This window comes from Dermacentor silvarum, chromosome 1 (genome assembly GCF_013339745.2).
Source record: "Dermacentor silvarum isolate Dsil-2018 chromosome 1, BIME_Dsil_1.4, whole genome shotgun sequence".
NCBI classification, from domain to species: Eukaryota; Metazoa; Arthropoda; class Arachnida; order Ixodida; family Ixodidae; genus Dermacentor; species Dermacentor silvarum.
The window spans coordinates 173,656,631-173,678,872 of record NC_051154.1 but is presented as its reverse complement, the minus strand read 5'-3'; the positions used below and the strand labels follow the sequence as shown (position 1 = coordinate 173,678,872).

The following is a 22,242-nucleotide window of genomic DNA, read 5'->3' as shown; positions in this document are numbered from 1 at the left end:
ACAGGAAATCGTCTCTGCAAATAGACACCCAGGAGTCATCAGAAAGAAAGTGCGAGCCTAGTTTCCGTGACTTGGATGCAACGACTGGCAAACCACAAGGGACCCTGGCGCTTTCCATCGATGTGCAGTGGTTTCGATTTTAGGAGCATCCTCTCTCCTTTTTTCTTTTTTTTTAGGAGTTGTCGAAATAGCAAGGAGCCCTTTGTTGTTATCGTACAGATTTCCCTTCTAATTTCTTTCTTCTCATTCTTGTAAATCTCCATTGTCCTTTTTGTTTCCATTCTTTGCATCCAATTCACGGTCTCTATTTCTCTCACTTTCTTTCTGATGACTCCTGGTTGTCTATTTGCAGTTTCGATTATCCTGTACTTGGTTGCCAGCTTCCTTGACCTCTTCCTCCATTCTCTGTCTACGCTTTTCATGTAGAGATACTTGTGCACTTTAGTCGCCCATTTATTTTCATCCATGTTCCTGGGCCTTTCTTCAAAACTAATTTTGCTCTGTGCTTCTCTGACTTCAAAAGAGGCCCAACCCATGTCACCCTGCACTGCCTCATTTGTGGTATTACCGTGGGCTCCCAAAGCCAACCCGCCTACTGATCTTTGGTTAACTTCCAAACCTGAGAAGATATCCGATTTTAAGCACAGAATGGCATTTGCGAATGTTAGCGCTGGCACCATTACAACTTTCCAGATTCCACGCACCACCTCATACTTATTGTGGCCCCACAGTGCTCTGTGTTTCATTATTGCTGCATTCCGCTTCCCCTTTATCTTCAGATTATCTTGGTGGTTGTTTGAGTAATTCTTTCCTTCGTTTATGTGTACGCCGAGGTACTTATATTGCTTCACTATGGGTATTACTTGCTGTTGAATTGACACCACAAAGTTACTCGTCTCTTCATTAAAGATCATAATTCCTGATTTCTCTGTGCTAAACTTAAGGCCTAGATTTGTCACTGCATTCCCACAGATATTCGCAAGTATCTGTAAATCTTTTTTATTGTCCGCTAGTAGCACAATGTCGTCTGCGTACATCAGTCCGGGGACCTTCTGTTGCACCATTTGTCTATTACGCATGTAGGATAAATCAAAACCTAATTCGCTGTTTTCCAGTCGTCTTTCTATACCCTTGACGTAAAGCGTGAACAACAATGGTGACAGAGGGCATCCTTGCTTCAATACTTGGTGAATTCCCACAATTTCATTTCCTTTTCTACCTTCCCAAACCACTTGTACTTGGTTGTCTCTATATATCTCCCTCAGCAGCTCCACGAAATAGTCATCTATGCCTTCGTATTGAAGAATATCCCACAACAATTCCCTGTCTACGTTGTCATAAGCTCCTTTAATATCTAGAAATGCTATCCATAAAGGACGAACAGGTTATAAAAGCGCCACCTATGGCCACCAGTTGAACGAAAGTGGGCGCAAGCTGCTCCCATAGAAGCCGGACATCTGTGCAGGTCTGTAGTTCCAGTAGGTCATGCTAGCAACATTTTACCAATCCCTAACAGCTAGTATTGGATCAAGCCAGCCAAGCCAAGCCACTGTCAAAATCAAAATGGCAGCGTGCATTTCATGAGCGGAGGTAGAGTGTACTAGAACATCCAGCGGAGGTGAGTCTTCTCATATTTTCTTTGTGTATTAAAGAGTAAGCCGGATTCGTGTTTATGAGTGCTTGACATTGCTGATAAATGAGCTCTATTTCGAGAATTTGCCGAGTGGTGTTCTGCGCCAAAACATGTTGACAATGTTACGACTTAAAGTTGATTTGCAGCACAAAAGACGTGAACGCTCGAGCGCTGAATGGAAACTGAGGGGTTTCTTTTGCACTTGGTAAAATCTCCCATCTCGTTCCCGATTTCCACTCGCCTTACGTGTGTACTTGCGCTTTGTTTTCCTTTGCTTTTCGCTTCTTCCTTCACGCGCAAGCCTGTCTTGTATTCCCTTGTCTAGCAATGCCTACGTTTTCGACTGTTGTGGGTTTGTTGGTTTGTGTCATGCCGTCTTTGCCGGTGTTTGTGATCACAGTGATTGCCTCAAGTTTTTTTGGGTGCTCTCTGTCTCTATCACACTGCATTTTACTGAGAGCAGTTGCCACTCGCTAGCTGTTTCGTCCTCCCACTCATTTATTTCGCCATGTTTCCACCTTGGGCCCCTCGGTGGGTTCGTAGCATGCACGGCGAAATTCCATAGCCGGATGTTGAGTAAATAAGCTTGGACTCTTCATCGCATTAACTGGAACGATGCCTACGCGTAAGTTGTGTGCTGACGGGCAATAGTAATAGCGTGGTGCCAGCTGATCAATCGCACTGCCACAATTTTGCGTCACATTTGCAGGTCAAGCTGCAGGCATCGTGGTAGAACTTTGTTCGTTCCACGGCGCGGCCGACACAGTGCAGTGTTTATCCATAACATGTTATCATCTTACCAAAAGGACGAGAACAACCTATGTAATTGCTTGTAGCACAATCTCGTAAGTTCAGGGACAGCATACACTTGTTCTACTCTTCATTGTACTGACCCATTATTGACTTTCTTTTTCTAGGTTCCTTCGCTGACTACTACGCTGGGCAAAGAAGTCGCCAACAAAATTGATGTCATAATTTACAAATAAATGATTATCTTCATTTCATTCTGTTTGTGTCAGCAACTGACTAGTCGTGCCTACCTGCGTTTCTAGGGGGGCAGTGCTTATTTCAACAAAAGCTCCCGGAAACACGTTGACCCTTAATGCATGAAAAAAATATTGAAAACAGATTATAAGCAGCAATTACAGACAATTTTATGAAATGTAGTACCCAACCAGCCCTGCAAAGTATCATACTCAAATCTAACTGAAAAAGTCCTGAAAAGTTGTTTCCAGGTCGTCCTGAGGTTATGAAACAGGACTGGATTAGTGCAATTCTAGTAGCGTTAGAGGACGTCCTGAGGACTTCATAATGTCCTCAGGGTGACATACTCAGGACATCCTGAGGATGTTACTGTGTTGTCAGGGAATACAAGTACGAAGGTCAATTCGCTCGCTGTTGCTGCCACGCTTCCTCACGTCACCGTTTTGACAGCGAGTCTTCGCAGTCATCGAGTGTGATGTGTTCACGTTTGCCTGTGCGCGCTGACACTATGCTTGTTAATTTACATAGTTAGCAAATGTTTGCAAGTTCATATGGCCGATAAAACTATTATCCTTACTTCGTGTAGCTGTCTAGGCATTTGGTATCGCAATTGATGGTTTGCTTTTCGGGCGAAACTGGGACGTATTTAGAGGTGGCTGCGGGAAAAAAAAAAAAAAAAAAAACGCTAGAAATTGTACTCCGCATAATGAATGCAGCCCCCAATTTTGCCCATACTTTTGGGGGAAAATATTGCGTACATTATGCGAGTAAATACGGTATTCAGCATGGTGTGACGACACTGAGACAATGTGCATTCCTTTTGTCGTTGCCAAGAGATTTGGAAGCCCACTTTGAGTGAGTCTTTTTCAGTTCTGGCTGACCACTGACACACTTGGGAGCATATCCACAATAATACGAGCCCAAATGGGGCACGCCTAGCGTGGTTACTCATCACAACAGACAGAACAGTTGCATGTTCCATTCTTACTGTAATCTGCTCGTAGGTCAGTCTTATCCGCAGCTGTTGACAACATCTGTATACAGAAGGATGCTTTGCAAATGATAAATTCACTGTCAGCAATGTTTTTCTTTTGTTTGTCACACAGGCTCCAAGTACATGCATGCAATGAGCGTGGACTTTGTGAAATTGACCCCGAAACAATATTACTTTGCTAAATTGTTGGATGAAATACGTGGAGCGGAGCTCAATGAAGCTCAGATAAAACTGAAAAAAAAAAAAAAAGCTTGTCAAATCAAGGTTCAATTGTATTAAACTAAGGTTCTGTGGACATAAGAAATTTTGAATACAAATAAAATACTTGTTGAATCAAAGTGTTTAATCCAAGAATAGAATATTCTATTTCTTTTAATATTCAATTACGACTGAATATACAAGGTTACTGTAGTTACTGGACCCTGCATGTCACTAATGGCTGCCTTAAGTCCCTGCAGAAAGCTAACCAGGAACTGCACTGATCTTTCACTTTCTGGTCATTTCCAAGTTGAAGAGAGTTATGAACAACATTGCACATGCTGGAAAAAATCAATCACATTGTTTTCTTTTTTGCATATTTCATTTTCTATTTATAGAAGGTGGAAAAATATTTGGATTAGTCTTGATATTCGAAGCACATGTTCTTCAAATATTGTTATGTGTTTAGGAAACTTCCCTATTAGAACATACCTCCCTAAAATTAAATAGCATTGCCTATGAAAGTCAATATACACTGCTTCCTTCCCCCCAATTTGCAATCACCTTCTTTCCAAAACACTATGTATAATTCAAACAAATATAAATGAATGAAAGCTCCAGTAGCTAGAAAAATCAGTGTAGTACAAATCACTAACATTGAGAAATGGAATGAGCCAAGGTTAAAGGTTAAAAGGGCATCACTTAGTTTCCAATAGCCGTCGGTAAAAGAACTAAGTCTGCGAAAGTGTGCAACAGGGCTTCAAGTGAAAGAACCACACGTACCGTACTGTCTTGCCAAGTAACTGTGAAAGAACGTTGTGTTGGCTTGCTATACAGTCTAGGTCTTCTCCTGTAAAGAAATGACACATTTCAGTGTATTATATATATTATATTTTGAGGTTTTACGTGCTAAAACCACAATTTGATTATGAGGCACACCGTAGTGGGGGGCTCCGGGTTAATTTTGACCACCTGGGGTTCTTTAACGTTTACCAAATGCACGGTACACAGGCATTTCTGCATTTCACCCCTATCGAAATGCGGCCGCCGTGGCAGATATTCGGTCCCGCGCCCTCGGGCTTAGTAGTGCAATGCCATAGCCACCACAGCGGGTACACATTTCAGTGTACTGCAGATACAAAGAAATGACGCGAAAAGAGCAACCTATTAACCCGTTCAGTATCAAGTTTTTTTGGAGGTACCGCATCTCCAGCGTAGTTTTTTCTCTCGGATATTATAAAGTGAACACAACGGCTTATTTTTGGTTACGCAAAAGGGAGAAAATGACATAGATAATGGCAAATGCTCTTTTGGTATGGTGTCCTTGCATTCCTATCTGATCATGGCGCTCTTTGGCCATATCTGGCCCTTGCGCCACTAAACACAACACATCAATTCCTATCTGGCATCAGTGACATGATGAGACAGAAACGCGAAAATGTACTGGTACGTCAGTGACACTTGTACTACTAAACATCAACACATTCCTCCCCCGACGTTGACAACCACATCTTTCTTTTCAATTCTACACCCTCGCCGCTAACACACCCTTGGTCGTTGCCTAGCCCACCTGCCTTACCCTCTCTCCCCTTTAGAAGAACCATACCTATATTTATTTATTTATTTTATTTACAAAATACTGCGGTCGAAAGACCAAGCAGGGGGGCATAACAAAAGCAGTTGCCAAAAGAAATTCAAAGAACACAAAACATGAAGCAAAGAACGTAGTGAAGTGGTAGCACACCGTAAAACACATAATTATAATCAAAAGTTGACAGGATTGAGCAAAAGTGCAATGCACAACCAAACAAATGCGCAATATGAAAAACAGCACAGTTTATACCGTGTGGTAACAAACAGAAAGGTACACAGCTCTCAAAATAAGGATTATCCCCATCACAAAATGCTTCCAACGGTAACGCATTCCATTCACTTATGGTGCGAGGAAAAAAGAATACATGAAAAAATTTGTGCACGCAAAGTAGGGTTCAGGTTTAATGTTAAATTTACCAAAATACAGTGAGTGGAGAAATTTCAGCCTAGCAAATGCTCTTCGGTGTTGTAAAACAGAGCTATTAGTAGCCATGAGTGTTGACGGCGAGTCATTTCTCTGGTAAGCATTAAATATAAATGGACAGCTTTTCGTTGCACCATCTCAAGTTTCCTAATATCTTTCTTGAGATATGGATCCCAAACGACACTAGCGTAATTTAATTTAGGTCTTATAAAACCATTATATGCCAGTAGTTTTATTTCTGATGGAGCTGTTTTTAGTTTGTGCCTTAAGAAACCGAGCTTTTTAAAAGCGGATGAGCATGTTTTAGTAATATGACTTGACCATGTTAGGTGGTTTGTAATCGTAATACCTAAATATTTATACTTATCAGCCTCAGTCAAAGGACAATTATTGAGAGAATACGTGTAATTAAGAGGGTATTTTTTGTGTATAATGTGCATGAAGACTGATTTATCACTTTTTAGTTTCATAGACCAGTCCTTACACCATTTTGAAACGGCACAGAGGTTAGTTAGATTGTAGGCATTGTTGATCACTGGGAGTGATAACGGTTTTAAAAAGTATGCAGGTCATCTGCAAAAAGCTTTATACTTATTTTTGACATATCTATTGAGGTAACAATGTCATTTATGTATACTAAAAAAAAAGAACACGTCCCAAAACGCTACCTTGAGGGACTCCTGATGGTACAGGCAGAACGTTAGATGCGCAGTCGCTCACTTGTACATATTGCTTACGATATATACTGTGCCGAGGAGACCATATCCCAAGCAATCGGGACTAAGCTCCACCTTCACTGGCTCAGCATCATGATGCGATGTCTCGTCGTCTACTTCCGGTGTCTTGGAGCCAGCTCAAAATGCCTCTCCAACCTCGCCGCTAGCCACCTGGCCATGAATCCTTAGCAAGAGCTATCCAAGCAGCGTGCATTGCGAGCGTTCTGTCGCCCCCCAGCGCTGAACATGTCCGGTATTCCGGTAAATGCAGGCGAGCTGAGCATTTTCACAGATGGGCAGAGGCGTAAACTAAAGCCCCTCCATACTACTACCCCTGTGATGATGAATGGGCTTTAGCTTATAGGTGAGCGGCCTGAGTTGCCTGCACGGTGCAGCCACCTGCTGCCACAGAGCTTAACCGGCAAACACAGAGCTAATATTGCTGTAACTAAGCGTAAAACATTTTAAACATTTAAAAAGACAATGCGTTAATGATTATGCTGCTGCCGAAAATTTACACCAGCAGCAAAGTATAATACACTTGGTTACTGCTATATTAGCTCTGAGTGTGTCTGTTTGAGCTCTGTGCCACCACATAAGCTTTCAGAATTTGACAAGGGAAGATGAGATGCACGGCTACATGCTGAATGAGGGAAATTAAAGCATGGAACAGGACGGTTATCCTTTCAGGCTCGTGGGGCAGGCCGTAGCCACGCCTATATTTATTGAACCTTGTTTCAGTGAAACTTCAGATGGCGGCAAGGTGTAGAATTCCACCTCCACTGCTTGGGAACAGAGATCTAACTCAAGCAAAGTCTGTCCTTTATTTCATTTTGATTAGCAGCAGGAAGTGGGTGAAATTTATACCTGGCCAGGTATTTTCACATGCGATCAACGTGACACAGCACGCCGGAAAAAAAGAAAAAAGAGGAGGAGGAGGGAGGGTAAGCCTCAGAAGAGAAAGGCGTTGTCAACACGCAGCTGACATAATGCCACATTGAATACGCAAAACAAAATTCAGAACAGACCTAAATGATTACTCCAGGGGCTGAACGCGCACACTGCCCTAGCTGCTTCTCTATAGCTACGCAATGCATTTAGCACAACACCCTGGAATACCCTTGCAGACGACTGTGTAAGTGGTTGAGGAGTACAGTGCCGTCCACTGCTGTGTAGAGCGCGCGGGCGGCCGGCTTTGCTCTGCAGTGCGACACTAGGCGGCAGTTGCTGTGTCCGAGATAGTGTGCCCGAGAGCATGCGCGGCCTAATAGAGATGCGGAACTGCTTTCGACGAGTGGCGACATTGAAAAGCGCCTTTTTTAACCCAAATCTGCACTCGGCCCGAGGGCGCTTGCGGCACCGCAATTGCCATAGAATGAAACGTATGGGCTGATAACACGCACTGGTCCTTTCGCAACAAATGACGCGCGCTCACGGACGGTTCGAGATAACAATGACGGTTACGAACATCACTTCTGGTTAAATGCAACACGCGGAAGTTTGCACGTTTATTAAGCCGCGCATGCTCCTGGACACGCAACTCGGACCCAGCTACCGCCGCCAGGTGCCGCCTCGCAGAGCAAAGACGCTTTACGTAAAGGGCATAGAAAGACGACTGGAAAACAGCGAATTAGGTTTTGATTTATCCTACATGCGTAATGGACAAATGGTGCAACAGAAGATCCCTGGACTGATGTACGCAGACGACATTGTGCTACTAGCGGACAATAAAAAAGATTTACAGATACTTGCGAATATCTGTGGGAACGCAGCGACAAATCTAGGCCTTAAGTTTAGCACAGAGAAATCAGGGATTATGATCTTTAATGAGCACACGAGTAACTTCGTGGTGTCAATTCAACAGCAAGTAATACCCATAGTGAAGCAATATAAGTACCTCGGCGTACACATAAACGAAGGAAAGAATTACTCAAGCAACCACCAAGATAATCTGAAAATAAAGGGGAAGCGGAATGCAGCATTAATGAAACACAGAGCACTGTGGGGCCACAATAAGTATGAGGTGGTGCGTGGAATCTGGAAAGGAGTAATGGTGCCAGCGCTAACATTCGCAAATGCCATTATATGCTTAAAATCGGATATATTGGCGGGTTTGGAAGTTAACCAAAGATCAGTAGGCCGGTTGGCTTTGGGAGCACACGGTAATACGACAAATGAGGCAGTGCATGGAGACATGGGTTGGGCCTCTTTTGAAGTCAGAGAAGCACAAAGCAAAATTAGTTTTGAAGAAAGGCTCAGGAACATGGATGAAAATAAATGGGCGGCTAAAGTGCACAAGTATCTCTACATGAAAAGCGTGGACACAGAATGGAGGAAGAGGTCAAGGAAGTTGGCAACCAAGTACAGGATAATCGAAACTGTAAATAGACAACCAGGGGTCATCAGAAAGAAAGTGAGAGAAATAGAGACCGTGAATTGGATGCAAAGAATGGAAACGAAAAGGACAATGGAGATTTACAAGAATGAGAAGAAAGAAATTAGAAGGGAACATCTGTACGATAACACAAAGGGCAGTGCCTTGCTATTTGAGGCTCGAGCCGGTTGCCTAAGGACGAAAACATATCGGAACAAATATTCGGAATTAGATGAGACATGTGTATGCTGCAGTAAAGATCCAGAGACCACTCAGCACATCCTAATGGAATGCGACGGGATCCACCCAGCGAGAACCGTAGGTAACGTGCAACTCCCAGAAGCGCTTGGGTTTAAAGTGGAAGGAAACATAAACAGATCAGCCGTAGAGATCAGCAAGAGACGATTAGAGTACTGGTGGAAAAAAAGTAGGGAAAAGATGGATGCGACCTGATCTCTTAAAATCATAGGCAGCGGTACAAGGTAAATTTTTGAAAAAGAAAAATAATGATAGGTATACAAAAATGCAAGATAAAGAACATGTATAGTATACCTGATTAAATCAAGCAGGCTAGGTGACTATTTGTCGCCGCCCCGTTTCAAAGGGGATGCCAATAAATCATCATCATCATCATCACGTTGTGCGGTGCGTGTGGAGAGGAAGAGGAAACGTACGGCTGAACACCTCATACTTTTCTGTAAAGGGCTTAACCCTGCAGTGCAAAACAACGGGGCTGATTTTTTCAAAGCATTGGGTTTTAGGCACAGGCAAAAGGTTTTAGGCGCAGGCAAAATAGACATTAAGCGGATAGAAATAACCAAACGAAGGTTATCTGATTGGTGGCTAAAATCAAGGCAGAGGTGAAATTTCACCCTCCACAAAGTAAAAAAATATGTTAATAGTCAAGGCTAGGCGGTGTGTGCCACCGCCCGATTTAAAGGGTTCAGCCTCATCCATCCATCCACGGCCGTTCGCGCGCTCTTAACAGCAGTGGACTGCACTGTACCAACGTTACTTCTCAGCCGATAGTAACGTCTCTGGTAACGTTGACTGGTGAAAGTGCTGAGAACCAATGTGACCGAAAGTGACGGTGGCAACCGGCAGAAGATTTCTGCAGGCAGGATGACACGTAAAGGCGGCACTTTACAGGCACGCTCAATGGGAAGCGGAGCTGCCCGAAATAAAGCGGCCGAAACTACAGTGCGGCGCGGGAAGTTGGACATGCAAGCTTTTGTGCACGCAATTATGTACCAATCATGCAACCTAACACACACCACACATCTGTGGTCACTAGAAAACAAGAGACAGCACGCATGAACAAGTGAAGCGTCACACTGACAAGTTCCCACATTTTGCGACAATCTATCGCTACTTGTGTGACAGGTATTGCTGTTTTATCCTTTCTAAGCAACATTACTGTGGAGTGCAACGAAGCTGTCTTCGCTATACAAGCAAAACAACTTGTTTGCACCTTTGCGTCTGTAAGGCAGGAAGACATCGTCTAGATCTTTCAAGATCGTTGTAAACAAACGACGGTGCTCACCTTAAATAGGACCATTTGCTCTGTTTCAACCTCGCAGGGCTACGGACCATTTTGCGCGGTTTAGAAGCAAGTAAATTAAAAACAAAATATAGCTCAAATTCACCCGCCAAAGCGCGAACCGAACCAATCGCGTAAAACAATTGGGCTGGCCACGGCTAGCCATGGCTGGTCTTGTTTCGCTACAGCGTTTACAGCCGTATGCTTGTTCAAAATAGAGAAGGGCAATGTTTCGTCACACTCCATTTTAATTGATTGTATAAATAAATAAACAATGAATGATAAGTGATGTTTTTTTAAAGCGACTGCAGGAGCCGAAGTTTTTTGTACCTTGAACTTGAACCTTCTTGTCGGCTCTTTGTCGACTCTCTAAGGCGTTGGATTGGCTTAGGCTATGGTCCTTGCAGCTTAAGATGGCGAGCGAAAGTGTTCGGATGCCTCTCACACGCGGTGAACTTACTGGCCTAGTATTTCGACTGTCCCTTTTTGGTGCATTAACGTACTTTGGTATAAAATGGATGGTCAACGCTATAGACCCGACGCGTAAACAGAAGATTGAATCCAAGAAAAGAGTAAGAACATAACCTTGCGTGACATCGTGTAATCTTATAGAAGGAAGGGCGCTTTCAGAATTACCTTAACTGACCCGAAACGGTTGTCTGTGTTATAACAGCTGTGTCCTCTCCGTTGGAACGTCATGTTTAACGAAATAGCTGTAGATTTGTGGCGTGTTAACTTATGAAGATAGCCTTATGCTGCTAAACAGCGTTGCGATCTTGCTCGCGATGTGAATTAACACCATTCAGAGCTTCCTGGGGCCGTATTCTGAAACGTTCGCCTAGGCGAAATTTCGCCTAGGCGACATCGGCGTGCGCGCTAATTGGCTGGTTGAACAAAATTGAATGACGTCCGCCTCAACCACCCAATCAGCTCATCCAATTTTGCTAAAACAGCCAATCAGCGCACGCCTGAAAGCGAAAAAAGAAATTTCGCCTAGGCGAACGTTTCAGAATACGGCCCCTAAATACGTATTTCGTGGTTTAATGTATTTTAGCTGCTTTTACTCTGCATCGTGCGCTACTGTTTGTGGCTTCCACTTGTGTGTGTTCGTTGGGGAGGTGGTGTCAGCTATTTTTATTGCACCTTGTGATGAGTCATTCCGCGTCAACCATCTGGTCCGAATAGCGTCTTGCTTACCACGAAGCAACGCGCCGTGCTACGAAGAGTTTCTGGCTCATAACACGTTTTTCTCGTTTAAAATGTGTCAACTTTCAAATGTGTCAAGTCGTGCCTTTGATCATTGTAGCTTAGGCCGGTATGCATTTTTCTCTAATTGTTTTTCCTTGCTTTTTTAGGCTGATAGGATACTGAAAAAGATTGGCATACAGAATGTGAACGTAAGTGTTACCTTGAAGATTGCATTAAGGATTTAATATTCACTCATTAAACTCGATCAGTGACTTCTGCTTATTCAGAATAAAATAAGTGCAAGAAAGTGTTGTATGTGTGTGCATGACCCCTTTTGTGTTTGCTGTTTAAAAGCCACGTCGCACCTGTGCAGACTAACATAGTGGGGGTAAATAATTAATATATATTTGAATAACTTACATCTTTGCTGACATTTTTTAATCACTAAAAATTCCTGAAGTCTCTGTTGAGCATTTTCAATCAAAGTGAAGTCCAGCATAAAGAACTCTGATATAGGTAATAAACATTGTAAATTACAGTTATTGCTTATATCAATCTGAACGTTGGGTGGATGCAAACACTTACTGCCACCATATAATAGAAGAAAAACTCCCGCCTGCCTTTTTTTTTATGTGGTGCCTGGTTTCCTTGAAATTCAGAATGTAGCATCATCAGTCTCTGAAAGTGAATCAGCATAGAAAGGAACTTTGCCTTTGGCTAGTGTTGTGATTCATATCATCAACATAGTTCTAAGTCGTGCAGTGCTGTAGACAAACATAAGCATGAGTTCTGAAAAAAAAAAAAAATTCTCGGCACCCGAGCAGCACAGTCCTGCAGCACAGTCCAATGGGCCCCTTACCAAGCCCCATTGCGAATTTTGGCATACACTGGAAGTTGTAGGGTGCCATCCAGGAAGTATCTTACTGCAATAATTTTTCAGATAGGTTCATTATTAGATGAGATAGGAAGAATTGAAATGTCATGATGCTATGCTGCCAGGAGGGTGGTTCACTGCTAATGTAGGCACACGTTACATTTGGCTGAACTAGCGTCTGAAAACTTCTTTCGTGCCTTCTTCTGTAGCAGAGCCGAGAAACCGCATAATTTTTACGTCACGAGCCCAGCCTCCTTTTTTTTCTTGTTCTCTTCCTCATTTAGCTGCACGGCACACTCCTAGTGGCGATATTGTGCATTGAATGATTTACCGAGATCACCTGCTGTAATCAGTGACATTGCAGGCTGTACGTTTTATGTAGAGGCATTTTTGCAAATGACCTTGACCCTGGCTAGAAGTGGAGCTCCCTCGAGAGGAAGGGCGGGCTTCTGTTTGAAATTTCAGCTGTTTTTGCACTGTGCAGCCATTTGTTACTTTGCAGGCACGATTGTAAACGTGTGATCTATGCGCTGCGGTTGTCTCTTTGAAATACAAAAACCTGGTGAAGGGCCTTCTAATAAGTGCACTCCACAGTCGGGCAACACTTTTCTATTTCAAGGCCTTTTGCTTGTGGGTGTCTGTGTGCAATGACTTAATCAAAGGGCAAATCCCAGAAGGTGAAAAAATGGGCTATTTGTCAATACATACCATGGCAGGTTGGTTTATCATGGTTTGCAAATGGGCACCAGAGAACAAAAAGGACAAATAAGAAAACATTAAGCCAATTATAAGGTGCACTAACAACAAAGTTTATTTCTTGATTGTGCAGAATGATGCTGGCTGCACCATTTGCAGGGCTGTTTGTACAATGAAGTAGTCTTGAAGACTTCATCTTGTTGAATGCCAGACTGTGTGTGCAAAAGTATTTTTCTAATTATTATAACAAGGCAATTCCTCTTATTTAACTCTTAGTTGTTTTTATATGTGGTGCTGATTGTTTTGAATTACTAATGCATTTTCGAAGTGCAAGTGTGTACATCCCAATAATCACATTGCAGCTCTTAACAAATGGATGTTGTGCAACTGAAGTGTTTGTTTTTTGACGAACTAGAACTTGGAACAAATTGTGGAAACACAACAAAATGTCTAGCATAGAGCCAGAGGACTCATGTGTTTGACTTGTGTGTTTTTACAATGAAGTTCACCCAACTTGCATAGGTCACCATAGTTATCTTTGTGCATGTTAATGCGTGTTTGTGCTGGCATGGTTCAGAAAGTAATGGTCTATGTCCACATTTGTGTTGCTTTTTCAAGTTATCTACTTTTTCTTACCAAAAGCTTTTTGTTAAAACTGGAGAGATGCAAAAAATAACTAAACTAGCTCTATTGCAGATTTAATCATTACATGTCTCCAATGTATATTATTTTTAAATACAGCAGGTTTTCAGTTAGTCACTGGTTTTTAAAGGGGCCCTGAACCACTTTTTATCGGCAGTTGAGAAATGCATTTGAAGTTAAATTAGACTTTTTCAGAAATACTTCGCCACAAAATACTTCAGTGCGTTCAGTTGAAGCGGAGTTATTGGCAATCAAACATAGCATTCGCGGTGCTTCTGTTCCTTCTTCAATGATTCGCAGTGCAAAGGCTATGGCAGAGCAGGTTGTGCCCACGACATTCCGTCCACTGAATGTCACCATGGCGCGCGGTTCAAATTTGATTTTGGATGTTCATGTAGACACCACTATTTACGATTTTAGCGCCTACGACACGTCAAACGCGGTTGTCTGCAGCGAGCAACAGTGCGCTCAGCCAGTGAACTTGTCACTGCAGCCTGCAGCGGCCGCGGTATGTACAGCGTCGTCCACTCTTAGGGTGAACACATCTCAACGTGGCCGCGCTCTGCGGAGCGGCAGTCTCTCCGGCGTGGCCGCGCATTAAAGCGAAGCGGCGCAGGCGCACGTGCACCTAGGGGAGGTGCTTTATCTGCTACAGCGTCGAAGCGCGTCGCTCTAGCTTTTTTGTGAAGTACACACCCCTGAACGCAGGTGACCGAGTGCCCTAGGCGGCGACGCGGGAAAGCGCGCTTCATTATTTGGAGCATTTTCCGGCTTGTTTTGTCTACAGCTTGTGAACAGGCTGCTTAGTCAATATGCATGAACAGAAACAAGCTTCTCAGCACAAAAACGACATAGCATTTTTTTTTTTTTTTCTATGAAGGTGAAGGTGAAAGATGAAAGTTATTTTTGGCGCACTCTTTATTAAGCTGGGGTCATTTTATTTTACTGCCACAGCTGTTGGTGCAGTACCTCCGGGGAAACCCATCAGGAGCGCTTTTCAAGATTAAGGTCACGACGTGATAAGCCTAGTGTGATGTTTCGTGCCTCTCTTGATGTTATATCGAATTTGGTTAATTGACTTAAGAAAATGACCAAAACCCGCCATAAATTTAACAGAAAGTTATAGAGCGATTGGTCAATCATGCATGTATATTTGATCATGTTTGTCATCGATTCTACCTTTAAGGAGGGCAAAAAACAGTACTTTGACAGTAACTAAGGAGTGACATCCGCTGCTTATTGCCGTGTTAACCTCGTTCGTAGGTGTGCGTGGATCGCTTTACGTGATGTAGGAAACTGCTCTGTTCGGTATAGTAACTGATTTCGTTGTAATATTACGCCCCACTTTCATTTGCTACATCCAATAAAATATACAACACATTTTTCTTGTCACAATTTATGTAAAATTGCGGAATCAGTGCCGCTCCATTGTTGCATACCTGACGTGTGAAGTCGCATTCTCATTTAGAGGAATCATCGAACAATCCTTTGATATCAATGATAAGCTGAGTCAAATTAGGTGGCGCGGACGTGTCTTTTTTTTTTTTTTTTTCTTAATACCCTTGGAGATAATGCGCGCAGCACACGAATGCTTTTCTGTCCATTCTCAATAGGTGGTTGGAGTTGAAAATCTATAATCGACGTGTGTGATTTGTAGCTGACATTACGTCTTCCCAGGTAATTCAGTCGTTATTCGCTTCCAGCTTTCATTTCATCGGAAAACGTCATATGCATATCCTCACTAACATTTAATAATTTTGTGGGGTATACGTCCCGGATCGACTCATGGCCTCTGCGTTACACCATAGAGGTGAGCGCCGGGTAAATTTGGCGAGTATAATCAATTGATCTGTCTTTTTTTTTTGGGGGGGGGGGGGGGGGCTAGGCTGAGTGGGTAAAACTGAAATATGAATACCGCCGGCAAAGGAATGCTGGCCGCAGACAAGCCATGCTGTTGCTGCCGTGGAGAAGTTGCCGGCCCAGTGTCGTTTGCAGATCACCGACCGGTGGTCGACAAACGGGCTGGCCATTTACAAAAGCCAAGCCCGGCTCGACCCAGATGGCTGAGATTGGGCCATTTAGTTTTTAATTGACGATGGGCGTCGGCCCGATCTACTGCTGAGCTAATTTTTGTTTGCTTGGGTTATGCTAACCTCTCTTATCAGCATACAATGCTGATACACTACTGCCAACGACTGCTCAACTAAGTGGCTGGTCGCTCACAAGTGAAAGCTTCTGGGATGGTTTGTTTAAGCGAAAGACACATGGGAAAAGCGCTTCTGATGGGTTTTTCCGGATGCACTGCACCAACAGCTGTGGCAGTAGAATAATATGGCCCCAGCCTAATAAAGAGCTCGCGAAAAAAACCTTCATCTTTCACCTTCACACATGAAACGAATGCTATGTAGTTTTTGTGCTGAGAAGCTTGTTTCTGTTCATGCATATTGACTAAGCAGTCTGTTCACAAGCTGTAGACAAAATGCGCCAGAAAATGCTCCAAATTATGAAGCGCGTTTTCCTACGACGCCGCCTAGGGCGCTCGGTCACCTGCATTTAGGGAGGTGTACTTCACAACAAACCAAGAACGGCACGCTTCAGCGCTGTAGCAGTTGACGCGAAGCGCCTCCTCTAGGTGCACGTGCGCCTGCGCCGCTTTGCTTCGATCCGCGGCCGCGCCGGACGGGCTGGCGCTCTGCAGAGCGCGGCCACGCTGAGCCGCGTTCACCCTAAGAGTGGACGACCCTGCCCGCTATGTAGCAGACTTCAGCTACATGCAACTGCAGCGTTTGCTTTGTGCACGACAGGGCTAGAGTGTGAGCTTGTGCTCATATGCTGCTGTCTGGCGGTGCTACGTGGTACGGACCGGACCGGCTTTGTCCTACACCACCGTGACCGACGGATAGTGGCTAGATCCAACTTGTGCATTTTGAAGCACTATCAATAGCTCATTTAGCAGCGAAATCTGCCAAGGCGTCTAACCACGAGTGGCCAGGAGTGAGCGTGCATGTGGTCTGACCTTAAGTTTCGCATGATTGGAGGCTAGTTGAGTGTTCAAAACTAGTCGTAATTAGGGAGACCTGATGGCTACGACACCAATACGCAGGGTGGCCAAAGTTTTAATTCCTACGCGGGTGGCCGAGCATGAGCAGATGATTGTCGGCTTCTTTAGGAAGTATGTAATTATCGAAATTCAAAAGCAGATTTTTGCTTACTTCAGCCAGTTTATTAAACTTCGTCAATAAACATACACAGTAACAGTAGGAAGAAGCGCACTGATCCAAACACCCTTCTTGATTGATGTCATCTATTGGCCAATAGGAGCCAGGTATGGGAATCTGCTATAATATGAAATAAAGCATCCAGAAAAGAGTGAGGAGCAGGGCTTCTGTTGAAAAAAGAGCGTTTGAGAGAAAGGTGACTTCTCCCTTCACTTGTGAGATCCACGCACGGCGCACAACTGCAAAATTTGGCTGAGATGTTCACAGCAGTGTATGCTATCTGCAGACTGTTTTTTTTTTTTTTTTTCTTCACCAACCCAGAGGGGTGGTTGAGGGTCTCTTTAAACACCCCCTCATGATTTTATATTGTGCATATAAGTTCGTGCAGTGGGATGTTGAGTTTACTATGCACATTATCTTTAGACTGTTGAGCAAGGCTATGCAACATTTTCTGATGTTCTTAACATCAGCAATAGTTGTGACTTGTGAAAAAGAAAGTTTGTATTTAAAGAAAAGTGCCTTACACTACTCAGGTATAGTGATGAATTCTTGGTGGTGCATGTCCTGAAATTCATAAAGTATCATCTGTGTGAATTTTCAGTTGACAGAATATGAGCTGTCAATTGCAGCCCAGCTAATTGACCCTCGAGACATCAGTATATCATGGGATAGCATTGCTGGCTTGGAGGAGATCACACAGGAGCTCAGAGAAACAGTCATCCTCCCCATTCAGAAGAGGCACCTCTTCACTGGCTCACAACTGATCCAGCCACCAAAGGGTGCTTATTGACTTTCTCATTTTTTTCGCATTTTTGTTGGTTATCTATATGTCGGCTTTGTGTTTAGCTGCGTGTATGTATTTGAAAAAATCTAGCATATAAATTAAGGGGTAACTGTTTTCAAGAGCTGGTGTACTTATGAATGTTGCCTCGCAGAGTGTAACTCCAAACAAAAGAAGACAGCAAGATCAGCCCAAAGAATTTTAAGTCTTGGCAGATGAGGTCATATTTTGACATGGTACCTGCTGAGTCATTAGACCACATGGTTAACATTGTCGGGATATGGGGGAAGCTTGCCCCACGTTGGGAACGCCAAAATGTCGGGATAAGGAAGGGATGCCAATGGCCCTCTGCCTCGACACACCGAGCACCGCAGTTGGCGCATACTTGCGCATCAACCGCGGTCCGGTACAAGCTCGAGGAAACAATAGACGACAACCCCGGGTACACTCGGAAAGCATTTATTACGACTGCAACTAACACTTCGAGCAGGCCAGCTAGCTATATAGTTGACATCGCTGAGGGTTCCCTCGAAGAGAATAATACACTAGGTAAAGAAGGGCTTCCGACTTACCAACCTGGGGAATACGGGGGGGCCGCGGCATTTGCCACGCCAAGAACGCGGTTGACTAACCACGTGCGGGAATACGAGAGCGGCGGCGGAGACTTCTGCCATCACCGCTTGCTGGGGACCAAAGAGACCCGGGCGATATCAGCGGGATCTCACGTGACCCACCCGGTGGCGCTGATAGCGCTTGCATTGCATTGATAGCGCTTGTATTCCCGTGCGCCGCCCGCGGAAGGAAAGTTTCCCCTCTCCCTGGCAAGCATGCGCTTGACGCGACGTTCGCTGCCTGTGCGGCGGTTATGGGACCCGAGAATTCCCACATCCCTCCACCCTTAAATATTGCCCTACGGCGGAGAAATCGCTGAACGACGGCATTGACAAAGTATCCGGGCAGATGCGATGGTAAACTCCGGCAGGAAATGTCCGAATCCACGTTGATAAGCAGCACTGTCCTGTGTGGCGGCCGCCCACATGTGGCAGCCGTCACAGTGGTTGACGATGACGGGGGCTGAAGGTGGCTTGCCCTCAAGATGCGCGCCGCAATGTCCACCCGGAAACAGCGGGTCAGGACTTTCTCGAAGCGGCGTGCGCGCCGGCACGATGAACCTCGCACCGGCGCCTTCTCGTGGGGGTGTATGATGGTGGGCCTTCCTCATTGTGGCTGCCATGTGCTGCTGCATCGGGCCGCGAACAGGGAGGGGCCGAGACAGCAGGGAGGGACGTGGACCATGGCAGCAATAGCAAGTCATGACGGCTTCACCCGTTCTGCAAAGTCGCTCAAATGCACTCCACAAACACTTAGAATTAAGGCAGTAGAGGCCGCCGCAGCGTCGGCCGTCTGACACGATGCTGAACCACCCTGTCTACCGCATAGCTTTATGTGGTAACGAGAAGAAAAAAACAAAAACAATGCAGTTCGTTTGAATGAAGTTATTCGCTTCGACCGAATTTTTCCGGTCCGCGAAAAAGGGTGATGCTCGTATGAACAAAGCGCTCTCTGGTCCCCCGAGATTTCGGTTATTCCGCCCGCAAAATATTGGGTCCATCTGGACAAAATAAGCTTTCTATTTCGAACGAGGTTTCTCCGCTCGGGCGAGTATAGTAAAACTAGCGAATCCGTTTGCGCCCGCTAAATGTCACGGCATGGTCGTCTTCGAACTTGCGACCGGCAGCTCCGCAAAGCCTTAGGCCTAATCGCGTCCATGACAGATACCAATGCCACAAAAGACCCATAAAAGGTTCCAATGGGCCGCCGCGAGGAGATGCAGGCCTAGCTAAGTGGTCCCCGCTCGCTGCTCAACCCGCAGCTTCCGAGCAGACTCCTGGGACTGCGCCCCGCTGACGTCCTAGCCAGCGTCTCCGGCGCCTGGCTCCCAGAGCCAAAGATACAGAAAGGAGGTTATTTACATGTACAGGGGAAAATCGACCACCGCGCCAGCTGCTGCACTCACTCGCTTCGGGCGTACTCTTAAAAGAAAACTTGCTGCAAATCTCAGCGTCTACACGAGTTCGGCGACACTGGCGCAGCGTTAACTCGCCCTCAAGAAAGCACACACAGATCTAGCTAGCAATCACGCCTTCGGCTGAGGCCTAACGCTGGTCCGGACAGATCGTCGTCCTGTTTTCCAAGAGCTTGCCCCACGTTGGGAACGCCAAAATGTCGGGATAAGGAAGGGATGCCAACGGCCCTCTGCCTCGACACACCGAGCCCCGCGGTTGGCGCATGCCTGCGCATCAACCGCGGTCCGGTACAAGCTCGAGGAAACAATAGACAACCCCGGGTACATTTGGAACGCATTTATTACGACTGCAACTAACACTTCGAGCAGGCCAGCTAGCTATATAGTTGACATCGCTGAGGGTTCCCTCGAAGAGAATAATACACTAGGTAAAGAAGGGCTTCCGACTTACCAACTGGGGAATACGGGGGGGGCCGCGGCATTTGCCACGGCAAGAACGCGGTTGACTAACCACGTGCGGGAATACGGGAGCGGCGGCGGCGACTTCTGCCATCGCCGCTTGCTGGGGACCAAAGAGACCCGGGCGATATCAGCGGGATCTCAAGTGACCCACCAGGTGGCGCTGAAAGCGCTTGCATTGCATTGATAGCGCTTGTATTCCCGCGCGCCGCCCGTGGAAGGAAAGTTTCCCCTCTCCCTGGCAAGCTTGCGCTTGACGCGACGTTCGCTGCCCGTGCAGCGGTTATGGGACCCGAGGATTCTCACAACATGCCAGCCAAATTTCCCTCCTGTAAACACAACAGAGAACCCATAATTCATGCGAAGGTTTGCTTGTCTTTATCTGCATATGTTTAATTATCTGCCATCATTTGCTTACTTTGGGACATCCCAGGGAATTGTGCTGATATTGGGCTTACTTTGACACTACAAATAGCGATAGTCATGGCTCACAATGTAATGGAGAAAAAATACTAAGAAAAACACATTACATACCTTAATTGGCCATAGCCAGCTTAGACACAGGAAAGAGCAAGAAAGTGCAGCATGATGATGCCATTGGGTGAAACACTGGTGTGTACTAGTAAAAATGTACAATTTGTAACGTAGGAGGACAAGATTTGAAAGTGCCCTGAAGCATGATGTAATTCTTGAGCATTTCTGACTGAAAAAATAATAAAAAACAAGTAAAAAAAAATGCTGGTCAGCGGAGACTTCTTTCATACTTAAAGGGGCTGTGACATGGTCATCCAACTATTCTTAGTTTATCAGAGCCAATATGCTTATACACACAAAATAGTCTCTCATCACACAGTTTACCCCGAACTTTCTATTTTAAATTGCTGCCTTTAAGGCATCGTACATCGTTTGACATGGCTTGTGTGATGTCATGAAGTATGAGGCCACTGCTGCATGTCTGCTTTTGAACATTCCGAAATCATGTGCACGCCATGCTGGACTAGCTTCAAACACACTGCCACCCAACACGCAGCAAGGGCATCGCTGTTTCAGTGTGCTCACAAGTGGTTCACTTGCACGATAAAGCACCAGAAACGAGAGAACACCTGCAGATAGTTTCTGACTGACTGCCAAGACACACGTGCAGTGGTGGTCCAACTGTGCCATTTGCGCCATTTTGCTATAATTCTACTTATCTGCGCCTTGTTGCGCCCACCAAAGTGCAACTTGCGCAAAGTGCGCCAAAATGCCACCTTTGCCTTGGGCGCTACGCAGACATCGCAGTAGCGTGGCCGATCTCTCTGTTTGTGGACAGACCCGCGGCTAAGCATTTCGACCATCGGCGACGTGGACTTCGCAACCAAGCTTCGCGCACAGAATCCTCGATCGGACACGTAGTTAAGCCTTTCAGCACTCGATGTTTCGGAATTCGCGACTAAGCACATCGAGCGTCGACTCCTCGGGCCCGCGGCTAGGCATTTCGCGCATCGGCACTTGGGACTGTGCGACTAAGCACATCGAGCATCGACTCCTCGGTCCCGCGGCTAGGCATTGTTGCATAAAATTGGGTTTTTGCATTTCTAGTCGCTTTTGTATTATGTCTGATTACATAAAACTATTCTCAGTAGTCTACAAGTGCTATTTACATAAGCAAATAGGTCTGTTTGCAACATTTTCTGCTCTGGTCACGTGAACTAAATGGTCAGTCTGTCTTGCTTGTGTCCATTTGCTCTAAAGAAGTACCTAACAATTGTGTAGTAGTAATAAGCTGCACCAAATGCCATGCACTTGCTTTTCTCCTGCTCCAATTGATGCAGAACGCAAAATTTTGTGCTACAGGACTGCTACAAAATGCTAATGTTGGCTGCTCCTAAATTGCTACAAAATAGCTTTTTTCCTGCTCCA

General features: G+C 45.1%; 2 protein-coding genes across 7 annotated transcripts in view; one reads left to right on the top strand and one right to left on the bottom strand.

Moving 5' to 3' along the window:
• The window catches only part of LOC119436403 (uncharacterized), a 133,983-nt gene that overhangs the window by 52,125 nt on the left and 59,616 nt on the right, over window positions 1–22,242 (bottom strand). Inside the window, exons 1-2 of one of the 5 annotated variants that reach the window (XM_037703242.2) lie at window positions 10,460–10,615; window positions 4,593–4,659 (exon numbers count right to left, since the gene is read on the bottom strand). In XM_037703242.2, the coding sequence (XP_037559170.1) occupies window positions 4,593–4,659; window positions 10,460–10,509 (117 nt within the window). In that variant the 5' untranslated portion in view covers window positions 10,510–10,615. Of the gene's footprint in view, window positions 1–4,592; window positions 4,660–7,570; window positions 8,076–10,459; window positions 10,616–22,242 lie in introns of those variants that run through there. The other 4 variants (XM_049657530.1, XM_049657529.1, XM_037703244.2 and 1 more) reach the window with 4 other exon arrangements.
• LOC119436399 (outer mitochondrial transmembrane helix translocase-like) overlaps window positions 10,848–22,242 on the top strand; it is a 139,801-nt gene continuing 128,406 nt past the window's right edge. For both annotated transcript variants that reach the window (XR_007464070.1, XM_037703240.2), the window contains exons 1-3: window positions 10,848–11,028; window positions 11,812–11,853; window positions 17,676–17,853. Coding sequence is in view for 1 of the 2 variants with exons in the window: in XM_037703240.2 (XP_037559168.1) it covers window positions 10,870–11,028; window positions 11,812–11,853; window positions 17,676–17,853 (379 nt within the window). In the remaining variant the exon portion in view is untranslated. The remainder of the gene's footprint in view (window positions 11,029–11,811; window positions 11,854–17,675; window positions 17,854–22,242) is intronic.